Source organism: Gnatocerus cornutus, chromosome 7, assembly GCF_029298725.1.
Source record: "Gnatocerus cornutus isolate USDA-ARS CGAHR chromosome 7, icGnaCorn1.1, whole genome shotgun sequence".
Taxonomy (NCBI): Eukaryota; Metazoa; Arthropoda; class Insecta; order Coleoptera; family Tenebrionidae; genus Gnatocerus; species Gnatocerus cornutus.
Genome location: NC_142239.1, coordinates 17,708,129 through 17,721,069, shown reverse-complemented (window position 1 = coordinate 17,721,069; position 12,941 = coordinate 17,708,129). Strand labels below are relative to the sequence as shown.

The window sequence follows — 12,941 nt, the reverse complement described above, 5'->3', positions numbered from 1 at the left end:
GCTAAGAAAACGATCCAATAAACAACAGTTTTGGCCATCTAGCCAATGAATGATAAGTTACGGTGGAATTGGTTGATCGGGTGAGTTTTTTACTTTAAAAACTTTGATAAAGAGAATGCCAGCCAATCGCGTGAATTCGTTTTTTGGTTTTAATCCGATTTCAATTACATTCTTCATTTTGTTGTTAGGAAAGGGTGGATCTTTAAGTATATGTTAAATTTCTAAAGAGTGCCTCTTTGGCTTTAGAAGTTTGCAATTCAACACGATTAATAAGCATGTTAAAAGTCGTAAGTACGGCAAATTTTGTTACTGTAGCGCGGTGTAAAATTCTTCAGTTATGATAACTCTTCTCCAAATAGTTAGAGGAGATGAAAATCAGGGTACTACTGATCATATCTAGATCACGTGACTTTTGTCCACCAATCGTGTCGAATTTTCATAAGCATTCTCCAATGGAACGTTTGATTTCGCTTCACGTGACGCGTAAAATAACAACAAAACTTGTCGGTGTATATTTTTATTTATATGAATCTTGTCCATGCCTATTCGCATCTTTATAAAACCGCATTGCATATTTTATATACAAATCACGCATTACAAAATTTTGAGCACTAGAATGATCACAAAAGACTGATTTGCTGCAGAGGCCTAACCAAAGTAGCCTCTAACTTGTTGCTCTTCGGCTTCCGAGTCAGTGCAACTTTAACAAGAGTAAAAATCTCGAGAACTATGGAAACTTCGCTTTGCGTTTGATTCCTCGGGAACGTCACTCGGATCTTCCACATCTTCTTCGTGTTGTCTTCACCTTCGTCTCTTTGTATTTTGATTTCCTCAACATCGCTCTTGACGTCTTTGCCGAAATTCTGAAAAGTAACTATAATAAGAAGATGTGGTGATCGTTGGACCTTACGTTGGTGTAGAGTCTGACGACGCTCCCGGTACTAAGGACGATAGCATCGATGGACCTTTCTTTAGTATCCACGACCACGGCGTCTTGTATAAACGGCTGGTTTTTCTCAATGAAATGAGCCAAGTAGAGATCCGAGCTCGCTTCAGAAGCTCTTTTCGAGTTGTATTTCTGTCGGTTGCACGTCTCGGCTATAAAAGCGACTTCTTCGGCGTTCCACTTGGGTTTATCACAGTACTGAAGACCTGCAGCCAACAGCCGATGGACCATAATATCAGCGTAGCGACGAATCGGAGACGTGAAGTGGGTATAAATCGGGATACTGAGCGCGAAGTGGGTGTATGGAATTTCATTCTCAAGAGCCCCCGCGCAGAAATATCGGGCTCTTTTCATTGGTTTCGCCACGAGGTGGTTCAAAACGACCATACGTGATTGGCCTGCAATCTCAAACTTAAAATACAACAAGACTCTCATTGGTTGATTACCTAAGTAGTCGGAACTAACGTATTTATTGAGAGATGATTGGATGCCTCCTGACGAAGAAATGTCAATGTGAAGTCCGATAGTTTCGAGGTTCTTCTGCAGGTCCACCATCATCGTCGGCTTGGGGGGCTCGTGCATCCTGCGCAACCAACAGAATTAAAACCTTTCAAACTTGGTCTTACCTCAAAAACGCCAGATCTGGAAACGCGGTGTTGATAAACTCCGCGACGGACATGTTGGCTAAAAGCATGAACTCCTCGATGAGTCTATGCGCGGGTTTGTTCTCGTAGATCCAGAATTGACTCGGTTCCCCTGTTGAGGGGTCCAAAGAAAAGGAGATTTTCACCTGGTCGATCTTCAACGATCCGTTTTGGCATCGTTTCTCCCTCAAACAAACGGCGATCTTCTCTAGGTTGTTAACGACACGAGAGAGGTCTTCAGGGGTGAAGTCGTGGTGAATTTCCGGGAGATCCTCAGCGGCGAACTTCTTCGTGGGTTCATCGATCATCATCTGAGCGTGTTCGTACGCTAATTGGACGCAAGAATTGATGATACTTCGCGTGATGCGTTGATTGACGATGGTTCCTTCAGGGGTAAGCTCCCAGACTACCGAAAATGTGAGCTTATCGTGCCCCGGAAGAAGAGAACAATGGAGGCACAGATCCACCGGTAGCATGTGGTAGACGTTATCTGTCATGTAGATGGTGACCGCTTTCATCTTCACCATTTCGTCTAGCTTGGTTTTTTCCTTGAGGAAGAAGGAGGCGTCGGAGATGTGAACTCCGACTTCGAAATTCCCGTTTGGGAGTTCCTTACAGGAGACAGCGTCGTCGAGATCGCGGGCTGTCAAAGGGTCTATCGTAAAGACACACTTTTTGCGGAAGTCTTCCCTGTACGAAAACTCCTTTTGTGGGATATTCGTGGTTTTCGGAAGGAATTGTTTGATGTCATTACCGAAAGGTGTCGGGTCCAGGCAAAACTCCTTTAAAATCGCCAGAGATTCCACTTTAAGATCGCCGGTCAAACCGAGATTCTCAGTGATGGTGCCCAGAGCGTAATGAACGTTGTTCCACTCGGAGATTCGTGCCAAGAAAAGGATGTCTTTGTACAATTGGGGGTTGGAAGAGAACCCACTCGGCCAGCTGATTTTAGGGATGTTCATTTTGGGGATTCTCTTGTCGCGGGGGGTGAACAAGGCGTATTCCCGGTTGTGTTCCATGGGTTCCAGATACCCAACCGCTGTCCGAGGGTGGATCTAACAAGACAATACAAACTAATCAAGAAGAGGAAGTTTTTACCTTTTTTGCAATGTGTACGACCCGCATGATCAATCTTTTGTCCTCTCTTACGTGGAGGAGGGTTAAAATAACTTCATCCCCTTCTAAGGCGCGATTTCTGTGGATCACTGAGGAGATGATATAGTCGGGTTTTCGGGGGTTTGCGTGCTCCACGTAAGATATGTTGGAAAAATTGGGGTCTATACGAAGGGTGCCTTTAACTAATTCGCCGGTTTTTAGCCCGAAAGCCACCCAGGATTTCGGGGGGTATTTAGGGAAAAACCGCCCGTTTTTTGATTGCATTTTAGAACGAAACTGACAAGATAAAGGAATCGTTATTATCAGTTATTATCATTATGATATCGGGAATACATAAAATGCGCATTAGTTTACAATTCATTTACCATTTGGGTGATGTAAACGACTTCCACAATCTTCTTGTTCTCTTCGCTTGAATTCTTCTCCTCGCTCTTAAATTTCAGGACAACTTCATCGCCTTCCAGAGCTCGATTTCTGTCCATAACAGACCCAATTATATAGTCAGTCTTAGACACATCAATATTCCCCACATAAGCCTCCTTGCTATTCTTAGGATTGATCCTAACAAAGCCTTTTATAAACTCTCCACTCTTCAACTTCTCCAAAACTTCCTCCTTGGATAGATAGTTCTGGAACAAAACCCTCTTCTTCTTCCTCTTCTTCCCTTTAGGAGTCCCTTTTTTCTTCCAAGGGCTCCCCTTTCCACCCCCATCTATCAACCCATTCAATTTCAACTTTTTAAATTTCTCCAACACTTCCAGAGCGCTGATGGTTTCACTTGAGATTTCAGTCTGAAAGACACATGGCAGTGTGCTGCTCTGTATGAAAGACTTCAAATTTATAGGCCCCCCAGCCTTGTCCCGTTGACGGTAGAAAATCCCTGCCGGTTCTGTCACAGCTTGGATCATAAATTTCGGAATCCAGGGGGTAAACTCAGCGTCTGTGCTTTCATCAGGGGCAGAGCTCACCCTATTCCTGTCTCTATGTCTCGGTTTACGTCTTGTTCTCTTCTTTTTCGGGGGGGCTGCCTCGTTGGGGGGGTCTATAGTTGATGAACTTGGTCCCGGGGAATTTGCCATTTGTGTGATTTTTTTAATAGATGAACGAAGGTTTAAAATAATATTGCGAAATATGGTTAAACGTCACATCTTTGACTCGTGTGTCATAAAAAGTTTGGTTATGCATACCAAAGTGTCAACGGAATGGACCAATAGGATCTCTCTGTTGTTCCATCAACCAATTATATGAAAGGAGTCTTAGTTATTTTAATGGCGGTTAATTCAAAAATTTGATTCTATTTCTTGTAATTTAAAATTGTTAATTAATTAAAATAATCAGATTTGGGGGATTATTGGTCAAAATTTCTCTTTAATTCGCCATCCGTATTCGGGTACTGTTCCGAGGGTCTACCCGCGGCTCTGCCCTCGGCTGCCCATAATACGCAAATTGTAGGGGCGGAATGTTCGGTCGAGTTAAAACCTCTTCTTCTGTTTCTTCTTGTTCTTCTCTTTCATCTGGAACATGGTTCCATTCTTGCACTTCTCCAGTTCCAAACAACGAAAATAAAAGATTCGATGCAGCGAGGAGAGCCAGAGACGTCCAGAATAGGTTCTTCCATCCAACCAAGTTGTTCTAAAAATCAATTCGTGGTAACAACCCTAATTGAATGGTCTTACCCTCAAATTGAAAGTTTGGATCATGATCATGGTAAAAACTCCAGAAAGCGAGCCAATTCCGCTTGAGATCCCCATGACCAACCCACTGAAATTTGGAGCAAGATCCAACGTGTTGACTCGAGTACCCGCGTAGTAGAAGCTCATCAAGCAGATTCCGAAGAAGAGGATGAAGATGGCGGTTTTTTCATTACACCCAGCGTAGTAAGCAGTCACGAAGTTCATACAAGGACCAATACCACCTAGAAGTCGTATTCAAAGGCTTGTTTAAAAGTTAGAGAATAGTACCGAGAGTTGTACAGATTTTGCGGACTGTGGTCGTATGAACATACTCTCTGTTTATTATAAAGTCAGAGAGAAAGCCGTTGACGATGGTGAAGAACCCCAACAACAAGAAGGGGATGGAAGACAACACGTAGGCTCGATTAGTCTCAATTCCTAGAGATTCTCTCAGATAATTAGGAAGTTCTTTACTGATAAGTCTGAAAATAAATTGGTGGCTAAACTCGTTGATCGTCAAGACCCACAATGGGAGCGACTTCAACATCTGCCACCAAGGGATAGTCTTTGGTCTAAACGTGATGACAGCATCTACAAAATTAACGTTTTTTGGGGTAGTCACGGTTTGATCCTACTCATTTTCCGATCCAAGAATCTCAGCTCTTTGGTACTAACTCGGAAGTTGTGTTGGTAGTACGAAGAACCATAGCGCTGCCATAAGATGAGCCATACCAGCAAAAAACTACCATAGAAGTAGTAGACACAAGACCAAGTGTTGGTCTTCACAATGAGCGCGTTTCCAACCAGCAGGTTTATACCAGTAGCTAACGAATTCCCGGCGTAAATAATCGACCCCATTTTACCTCGATCTTGAGCTGGTGTCCAGTTACTCAAAAGTGAGTTAAAACAAGGAAATATAGCTCCACAGCTCGCTCCAGCTACCGCACGATAAAAGAACACGTAATACCCACTATCCGTCACATGAAGCAAAATCGAAGGAGTACAAACAGTGAAAGTCCACAAAGTAAGCAAAGATCCGGTCAAAAGCGTCTTCCCGCCGTTCTTCACGGAGACTATCCCAGCAGGAAAATGGGCAAAAATGTACGAATAAATGAAAATGTCAGAGAATGTTGGTAAGTATTTTCTAGGCCATTTGAAAATTTTTTGGGTCACCTAAAACTTGAGTATAATAGGTTTCATAACAATGAGTACCAACAGGAATGTAAGTGAAGTTCTGAGGTATATGATCGCCGCAACCTGGAGGGTGTCGATTTTTGTTTATTGCCATATACATGGTCATGTGGCGCAAAGACAGTTTGAACGAGACACGAGTGCCATACGCTATAACGGCACATATGCCCAAAAGAAAAATTATAAAGTAGCGGTATGGAAGACAGCCTGGAAAATAAAGTTATGTTTGTAAGCTAAAGAAGAGTTTTACTTTTTTCTTTTCGTTTTTTGGTGATGGAGTCCTTTTTCACCGGCTCCATTGTTGGTGTCGGACATCACTTGTGACTTCGGAGTCTTTACAATGCTTTGAATTTCTCAAAAATTTCCAGAAATATTCTAAAACTGACAAGCAGCGTCAAACCAATGTCAAACTACAACATCTTCTTTTTAATTCTTCCCGTTACATTTCTCTTCCAAAGACAACTTTTAGCAACTGCTTCATGCATAGACGCATTCCAAATACGAGACTGGTAAGTGACAAAAATTGTACCCCCATCGAAACGTCATTTCCAGTAGAGAAGACGATGGGACCGAAAAAATCCTCACTTTCTATCGCATCAAAGCAAACCAACTCATTGCAAACTTCGAAACTGATTGTACATTTGACTCGGTAACTTACAAGTGGAGTATTTATGATTCGTCCCATGACGAACCCGTCATAGACGAAGAAACCAACAACAGTTTTGTCATTGCTCCCTTTTCTTTAAAAAAAGATATCTATGGTATTATCCTAACTCCAATACTCATAAGAAATGGGGCAGACGTGGATGTCATCCAAGCTACGGTACGACCATAATCTCTTTTTGTTGGTACTAAGGTTTCTTCGCAGTGTGGATTTAAGATGGAAGCACTTGATCCGATACCAGTGATTGACGGTGGTAGTAAAAGAACTGTTGAAGCCAACCATAAGTTTGTAGTGGATGGATCTAAATCGATTGATAGAGATGTTCCTCCGACCAAAACGGGAAAGTTGACGTACTTATGGAAGTGCAAACTTCTTGAAGGGGAGGACTCTGGCTTCTGTACCAAAGAACACGAAGGAACTACCCTTGAAGTACCACAAAATCACGCGAAAATCAACTTTACATATCTCTTCACTTTGAGCGTCAGGAGTCAAGATTCCACCACCTGGGCGTCTTCAGAACAAACTGTTTTAATCCTAACAGACGTGGTGGTACTGAAGATCATCTGCGAAAAAAACTGTCCACCGGCGGCTGCCTTCACCGACAGCCAACACCTTACCTTTCTGCGCGTCAAATGCTTGGAGAATTGTCGTGTTGATGATGAGTACAAGTGGAGTGTCGACGGAAATTTTGACTACGACTCCAAGACCCAGTTTGGAAGAAACACCGCCAAATTCGTCATCAAAGGAAAGTCTTTGGAGAATGGAAAAAACTACAGCGTTAGTGTTGAAGTGAAAAATCGGAAGGGTGGAGCTAGTTGTCTTCTAACTGTCGGAACACCAATCAAAATTAAGAGTTGTCAAGTCAAACCACCTGAAGGCGTAGGTTTAGAGACGAGGTTCACAGTCGGTTGTAACTACACTGGAGTTGCGTACACCTTCGAGGTCTTCACTGTCAAAAACAGAGAAAGTACTTTCTTGACTAAGACCCACAAACTCAATGAAATTAACGTACTGTTATCCCCAAACTCCGACCTCTACATCAAAATCTCGGATATCGACGGATTCCAAGATGTCCACCACCTGAACGTCGTTGTTAAACCTCTGACTAAAAACGTTTCAACATTTTTGGAATCTCTGCAAAACTTAGTGTCTCAAGGGAACGCAGACAAAGTCATCCAGACCACCAACGCGATTATTGAAGCCATTGATACGAAAACAGCTTCCGAAAAAGCGGAGATTAAGAACGAGCTTGTTAAAAGTCTCCAAAACTTAAGTTTGGTAACTGAAGACGACGCGCGTCACATCACTGCGATCGTCACAAGAGTCGTTAATGACCCCAGTGCGGATTCCAACCCTTACCAAGGCGAAGTAGCCACACAAATGTGTAAGAAGTCTTCCGAGATTCTTTTAACATCTTTAGGAGAGGAGTACTACCCCACGACTTTAACCAACGATGCGCTAGAGACAACCAAACTTTTGACCAAGTGTGGTGAAATCGACAGCACGCAGAACTTCAAGATGCTTGAGCCGGAACCGCTGGATTTTGAAATTACCACTCCTTTTCCTGTTCTGGAAGTACCAGTGATAGTAGAGGACTACCCAGACTATGAAACCGACACTTCTGTTACCGACAAAAAGCTGAAGTACCAAACAATATCAAACAACGTCGTGGACATTTGTGAAAACAGCTTGAAGATGTTGGGTCTGACGGTTGTAGAAGGTGAAGAGACTTTGGTTACTTCATCGAGTGACTCCGCTGTCGAGGTCACCAGATTGCTTGGAAAAGACTTCATGGAGACGCAGATTGAGATCCAGACAACTTTCTTCTCGCTTTCGGGTGATTTTCACAAGAGTTTAGAAGTGGTAGACGTGATGATGTGCTCTTGGAAGCGCGACCCTTTTTGGTGGAACCCCGAGAAGAGGGCCGTCGTAACAAACGTAGTACTGGTCAAAGTCAAGACAACGACGGAAATATCAAAGTTCAACAAACCGAATATTATTGTTTTCAAAATGAAGACGAGACTAGAAGAGAATATCCATGAGATCATCAACCAGACAGTTCTTCGGATAGTGGTAAAGCCCGGCGAGTCGTTTGTCGTGCACTTTCTGAATGTGGAGACAACGACGGTGCTCCACGCTTTGGTTACCAATTTCCGCAAACCAGAACCGGAGGAAGTTATGGAGGATGGTATCATCATTAGTGAGACCGAAAATGTTATGTACCAAATGGAAAACAACAAATTCGACAGTTGGTACTACCTCACTGTAATTCCGGAAGCGGAAAACGTACCCTTTAAATTCTGGGTAAGTGTCTTCACCAAGTCGTGCTACACGTGGAACAGCACCCAGAAAGCCTGGAGGTTTGGGTGCGGGAGCGAACTCGATGAACTCGAAGTGACAATAAAATGCCCGTGCACCCACTTATCCATCCTTGCAGGGGTGATGTATAACAACCCTGTCAGAGTCGATGTAGTACTCACACAACCAGAATTCGAGATCGTACTAATCAACTCTTTCGTGGTGATCATCTCCGTCGCAACAACTTTCGGTATTTATTGTGTGGTGCTGGTGGTAACGAATAATAAACTGAAGAGCTACAGCGTTTTCCTCCCTGCCGACGTATCGGTGTCTTCACGTTACGTCTACTTAGTCGCCATCCGCACGGGGAGAAAACCATCATCAGGGACTTCGTCCAACATCTGCGTCCAAGTCTTCGGAGACACCAACAAAAGCGAGTGTCATGTTTTAAATTTCCCGGATCCTCAACAACGAATTTTGCAACGAGGCAACACCGACTGGTTCATAATACCAACTTTGTTCCACCTCGGTAAAGTGACGGAAATCGCGCTGTGGTCTGACCATTCCGGGCGCCATCCTCGCTGGTTTTGTCTTGACGTCACAGTCTACGACCTGCAGCGTAAGAAAAAATGGTACTTTAACGTGAATCGGTGGTTCGATCTTCATCAACTCCAAGCGTCTGTTACAAGCTCAGTGAAGCGCTCCAGAGAGATTATCTTCAGATTTTGGCCCAAGCGGTAAACTTACGAGATTTGTTTTTTTAACTTCCAGCTTCAGTACTCTTCAGGAAGGGTTCAGTGGCTTTGCGAGACTAACGATAATGATGTCTGGTACCTTGGGAGTTTTTTTGTTTTGTTTGGTACTCCATGGACTGCCAACTCTGACTCTGAAAGATGGGTTTACTCACGTTCAGAACTACAGTTTTGATCCTGGGACGGTTTGGATTGGAGTTGCGAGTTCTGTTCTTGCGTTTGGATGCCACTTAGTCATGACTTGCTTCTTCAGAAAATTCGAGCCCTTGTCTTGGTTCCTCTTATTCTGTTCTGTTACGGCCACCCTGGCAATATTGGTGGTTTATGGTTTCTGGGTACCAACTATGGAAGGTTATTTCTGGCTCACTTCTGCAGTGATTGGAGTCGTGGTCTACATCTTCATCCTCGAGAATTTGCTTGACTTTGCGTTGAATTTCTTCATGACTAAGCCCCCCAGATGGGACAAAAACCCGAAGAAACTTTTAGAGGCGATAGAAGAGTACCGAACTTATCTTTTTAGACAGTTTGGAGGAGACTTATTGAGACCTTATTTTGAGTCTTTGTACCAACCTTTGGGTGCGCGAGACATCAAGGTAAAGTCCCAGGAGGTTACACTTTTATTCAAACTTTTTATAGGAACGGCAGTACCATTTGGAACGACGAAAAAAGTTGTTGGCGCTCCTCGAAGACACCTTCATGTTTATCTGTTACGTCACCTTACTCTACTCGGCGATCTTTGCCAACAAGAATCCGATGACCATCCCTAATCACTACCAAATCTTAGATCTCCTCTCTGGGAAGTACCTGCGGAGGGAAAATTACGACACCGCTAGTACCATTCCTGAGTACTGCCACCAAATCTAGTTACCACGACTCATCGCAAATTCCAGGATCTTTTCGTACATTAACAACACTCTAATTCCAAGTCTTCACTCCAGTCAGTGGTATGGAAAGTACGTAGTGCACGACCCTGGAATGATGGCAGACTTCCATAACAAGTTTCTAGGAGTCGCGCGTCTTCGTCAACGTCGCGTCGTACTACGACCATGTAACCCATCCTCCATGGTACCAAGAAACAATTGTAAATCGGAAGCATGGTTTGCTCCAAACAGTAAACAACACTTTGGACTTGATTACAACAATTTCGATCGTTTAACCAAAGTGTGGAACTACACGGACTCTAAAGAAGCTGGGATTTCCATCCATGTTGGTAAATTCGGGATTTACTACGGCGGTGGTTTCGTGGCACCTCTAGGTCGTACCTTGTACAACTCCTACGCGAATTTGTTGTACTTGAGCAACCACAGTTGGTTGGATGGTACCACCAGCGTCGTCATCATCGAGTTTCTTGCTTATAATGTCAACACGAACTTATTCAATGTTGTTAAGATGGTTTTTGAAAGAAGTGTCACTGGTTACGTCCACAATGTCGTGGAGTTGAATACCGCGCAGTTCTTGTTCGTTCAAGACGAAGAACAAATCGTTCAAAGAGTGATTTTCGGTTCTTTTATCCTTATAGTCTTTATCTTTACTATGAAGTTTTTCGTGAGACTCTGGGAAGGAAAACTTTTAGTACTCAAAGACCTGTGGACTTTCCTTGATCTTTTGATCGTCGCTTTGAGCTACACTTGCTTCACTGTTTTTATCCACAGAAGTAAGTCAGTGAAGGTTTTTTTAGACAGAATCGAGCACGCGAAGAAGAATGAGTTCATCAACTACTTTCATTTACTGTATGAAGAGACTGTGTTTACTCTCATCGCAGCATTTCTTGTTTTTGTAGCCACTATCCGGCTGTGGAAGATGTGTCGGTTTGGTACAGTCTTTCGAATCATGGAAAGAACAATCATCTTGTCTTTCGTTTCTATTTTTCACGTTTTTATTCTTCACATGATTGCGGTTAGTGGTTTTGCTATTTCTGGGTATTTAGTTTTTGGTACTGAGATCGAAAGCTTTAGGAACGTCCCGAATAGTTTTGTGTCTCTACTCTTTCTAATGATCGGTATGGAAAATAATTTTGATCTTGATGGTCTTCTTCAGTTAAAACCTACTTCTGGTAGACTCTACTACTCCATGTTTATGTTGTTGACTATGTGGTTCCTCACCATCTACATCTGCGTCTTGATGATGTTCTACTACAAGGCTCAAACAACTTCTGAGACTTTCCAGACTATTCGTGATTTTGTTTACAACGAGTACCACTTCTATAGAACCTCTTTCAAAATGAATCTATCTCGTCTTAGAGGTGGTATCGAAAAACGGTTAATTACACCTAAATCAAACGAGTTACGATATGCCGACTGCTTGACTCTATCAGCGAAGACTTTAGAAATGATGCGCTGTATTATGGCTCGCAAGCTCAAGAGAAAAATGACGAAGAGCGAGAAAATAAAGAGGATGGGGAAAATAGTCCACGGACTGTTTAGTAAAGACAGAATTGATATTTTTTTTAGTTTAAAAGAAAAGGGGTACATTAAAATCATCCATGATAGTAGAATTGAAATGATAGCAGCTGCTGCAGAGGCTGCGTTAAATTACGACGTGGTTAGAAACAGAGAAAAAGAGAACATTGCGATGGAGAGAATGATGAGGAAGTTGGATTTTGTTCAGCAGATGCTGGATGTTGCAGTGCGGATTGTTTCGAATATTGAAGTTGAATGAAATGCCTTTCTAAATAAACAAAGTTGTTATTCTATAGTTAAACAGTTTTCGACATATTTAACTTTAAAAATTACGAAAAATGAGGAAAAATAAAAATCAACTTTCCGAAACTTTGATCGGCCATACCTCAGTTATTTGTTGTCGAATCTAAACTTAAATTCCAGATTTGGAATCTGCGGAAAATTCTGCGTACACTGATGCATAATAACTTAAGTTTACTCAAAAAAATCAGCGAGATGTCGATATCAGAAGTTTGGTATAGTTTTTGTCATAAGTTTTCGCGAAAATTTGCAACTTTCGACTGTAGAAAAATCAAAGAACTATTTCTTATGTAAAAAATTGCGAGAAAAACGATGGCGCAAACCGCATCTTAATATCTGAAATAGTTTCCGAGAAATCGAGCACGAATTGTTTTGAACCGTCAAAAATTTGGCTATCTGGCCACAACCCAAAAATTCAAACGACCATAACTCAGACATTTGTTGACGAAAATGGAAAATTCTCATGTTTTTGGATTCAGCGTGATATTTTCCATAAAATGAGCACAGATTTGTTGAGTTTGCTTAATAAATAAACGAAGCATTGGCCAAAAACTGTTTAGAAAACGTCATTTTAGGGTGATTTTCAATCAATGTTTTCAAAATAAAAACGACGTTTAATAGCATTGAATTATACATCAGTCAAAAGAGGAGCTCGAAATCTATCTACTGGCCAAACTTGAGATCTATCGGACAAATAGTTTACGAGTTATGGCCAAAAATAAAAAAAATGAAAAATTTTCATCGTTTGAGTCGTAATTTTTTTTCGCGAAAAATCGACTATCGAATTTTGGGCTTTTGAGAACATTTTCTAACGTAAAATGAGGCGAGAAAAACGATGGCGCAAACCGCATCTCAATATCTCAAATAGTTTTCGAGATATTTAACTTTAAAAATTGGGAAAAATGAGAAAAAATGAAAATCAACTTTCCAAAATTTGATCGGCCATAACTCAGTTATT

The 12,941-nt window shown here is 42.1% G+C and overlaps 3 protein-coding genes across 3 annotated transcripts; 1 reads left to right on the top strand and 2 right to left on the bottom strand.

The window, feature by feature from the left end:
* Positions 1–501: 501 nt before the first annotated feature.
* On the bottom strand, positions 502–3,913 carry LOC148171922 (DIS3-like exonuclease 2). The gene is made up of 5 exons (XM_088041707.1): positions 3,072–3,913; positions 1,573–2,645; positions 1,393–1,529; positions 911–1,344; positions 502–863 (listed from the first exon to the last, which is right to left on the bottom strand). Exons 1-5 carry the CDS (start codon positions 3,783–3,785, stop codon positions 621–623), a joined length of 2,601 nt encoding a protein of 866 aa, XP_087897833.1. The 5' UTR covers positions 3,786–3,913; the 3' UTR covers positions 502–620.
* Positions 3,914–3,946: 33 nt separating this feature from the next.
* LOC148171921 (dietary and metabolic glutamate transporter-like) lies at positions 3,947–5,673 on the bottom strand. Its single transcript, XM_088042382.1, has 6 exons — positions 5,596–5,673; positions 5,015–5,552; positions 4,668–4,970; positions 4,383–4,621; positions 4,117–4,338; positions 3,947–4,000 (listed from the first exon to the last, which is right to left on the bottom strand). The coding sequence occupies exons 1-6, from the start codon at positions 5,671–5,673 to the stop codon at positions 3,947–3,949; spliced, it is 1,434 nt and encodes a 477-aa protein (XP_087898508.1).
* A 170-nt stretch (positions 5,674–5,843) lies between these two features.
* LOC148171920 (polycystin family receptor for egg jelly-like) lies at positions 5,844–12,123 on the top strand. The gene is made up of 7 exons (XM_088042381.1): positions 5,844–5,890; positions 5,939–6,079; positions 6,123–6,393; positions 6,439–9,269; positions 9,304–9,877; positions 9,921–10,129; positions 10,175–12,123. Exons 1-7 carry the CDS (start codon positions 5,844–5,846, stop codon positions 11,940–11,942), a joined length of 5,841 nt encoding a protein of 1,946 aa, XP_087898507.1. The 3' UTR covers positions 11,943–12,123.
* The last annotated feature ends 818 nt before the right edge of the window (positions 12,124–12,941 follow it).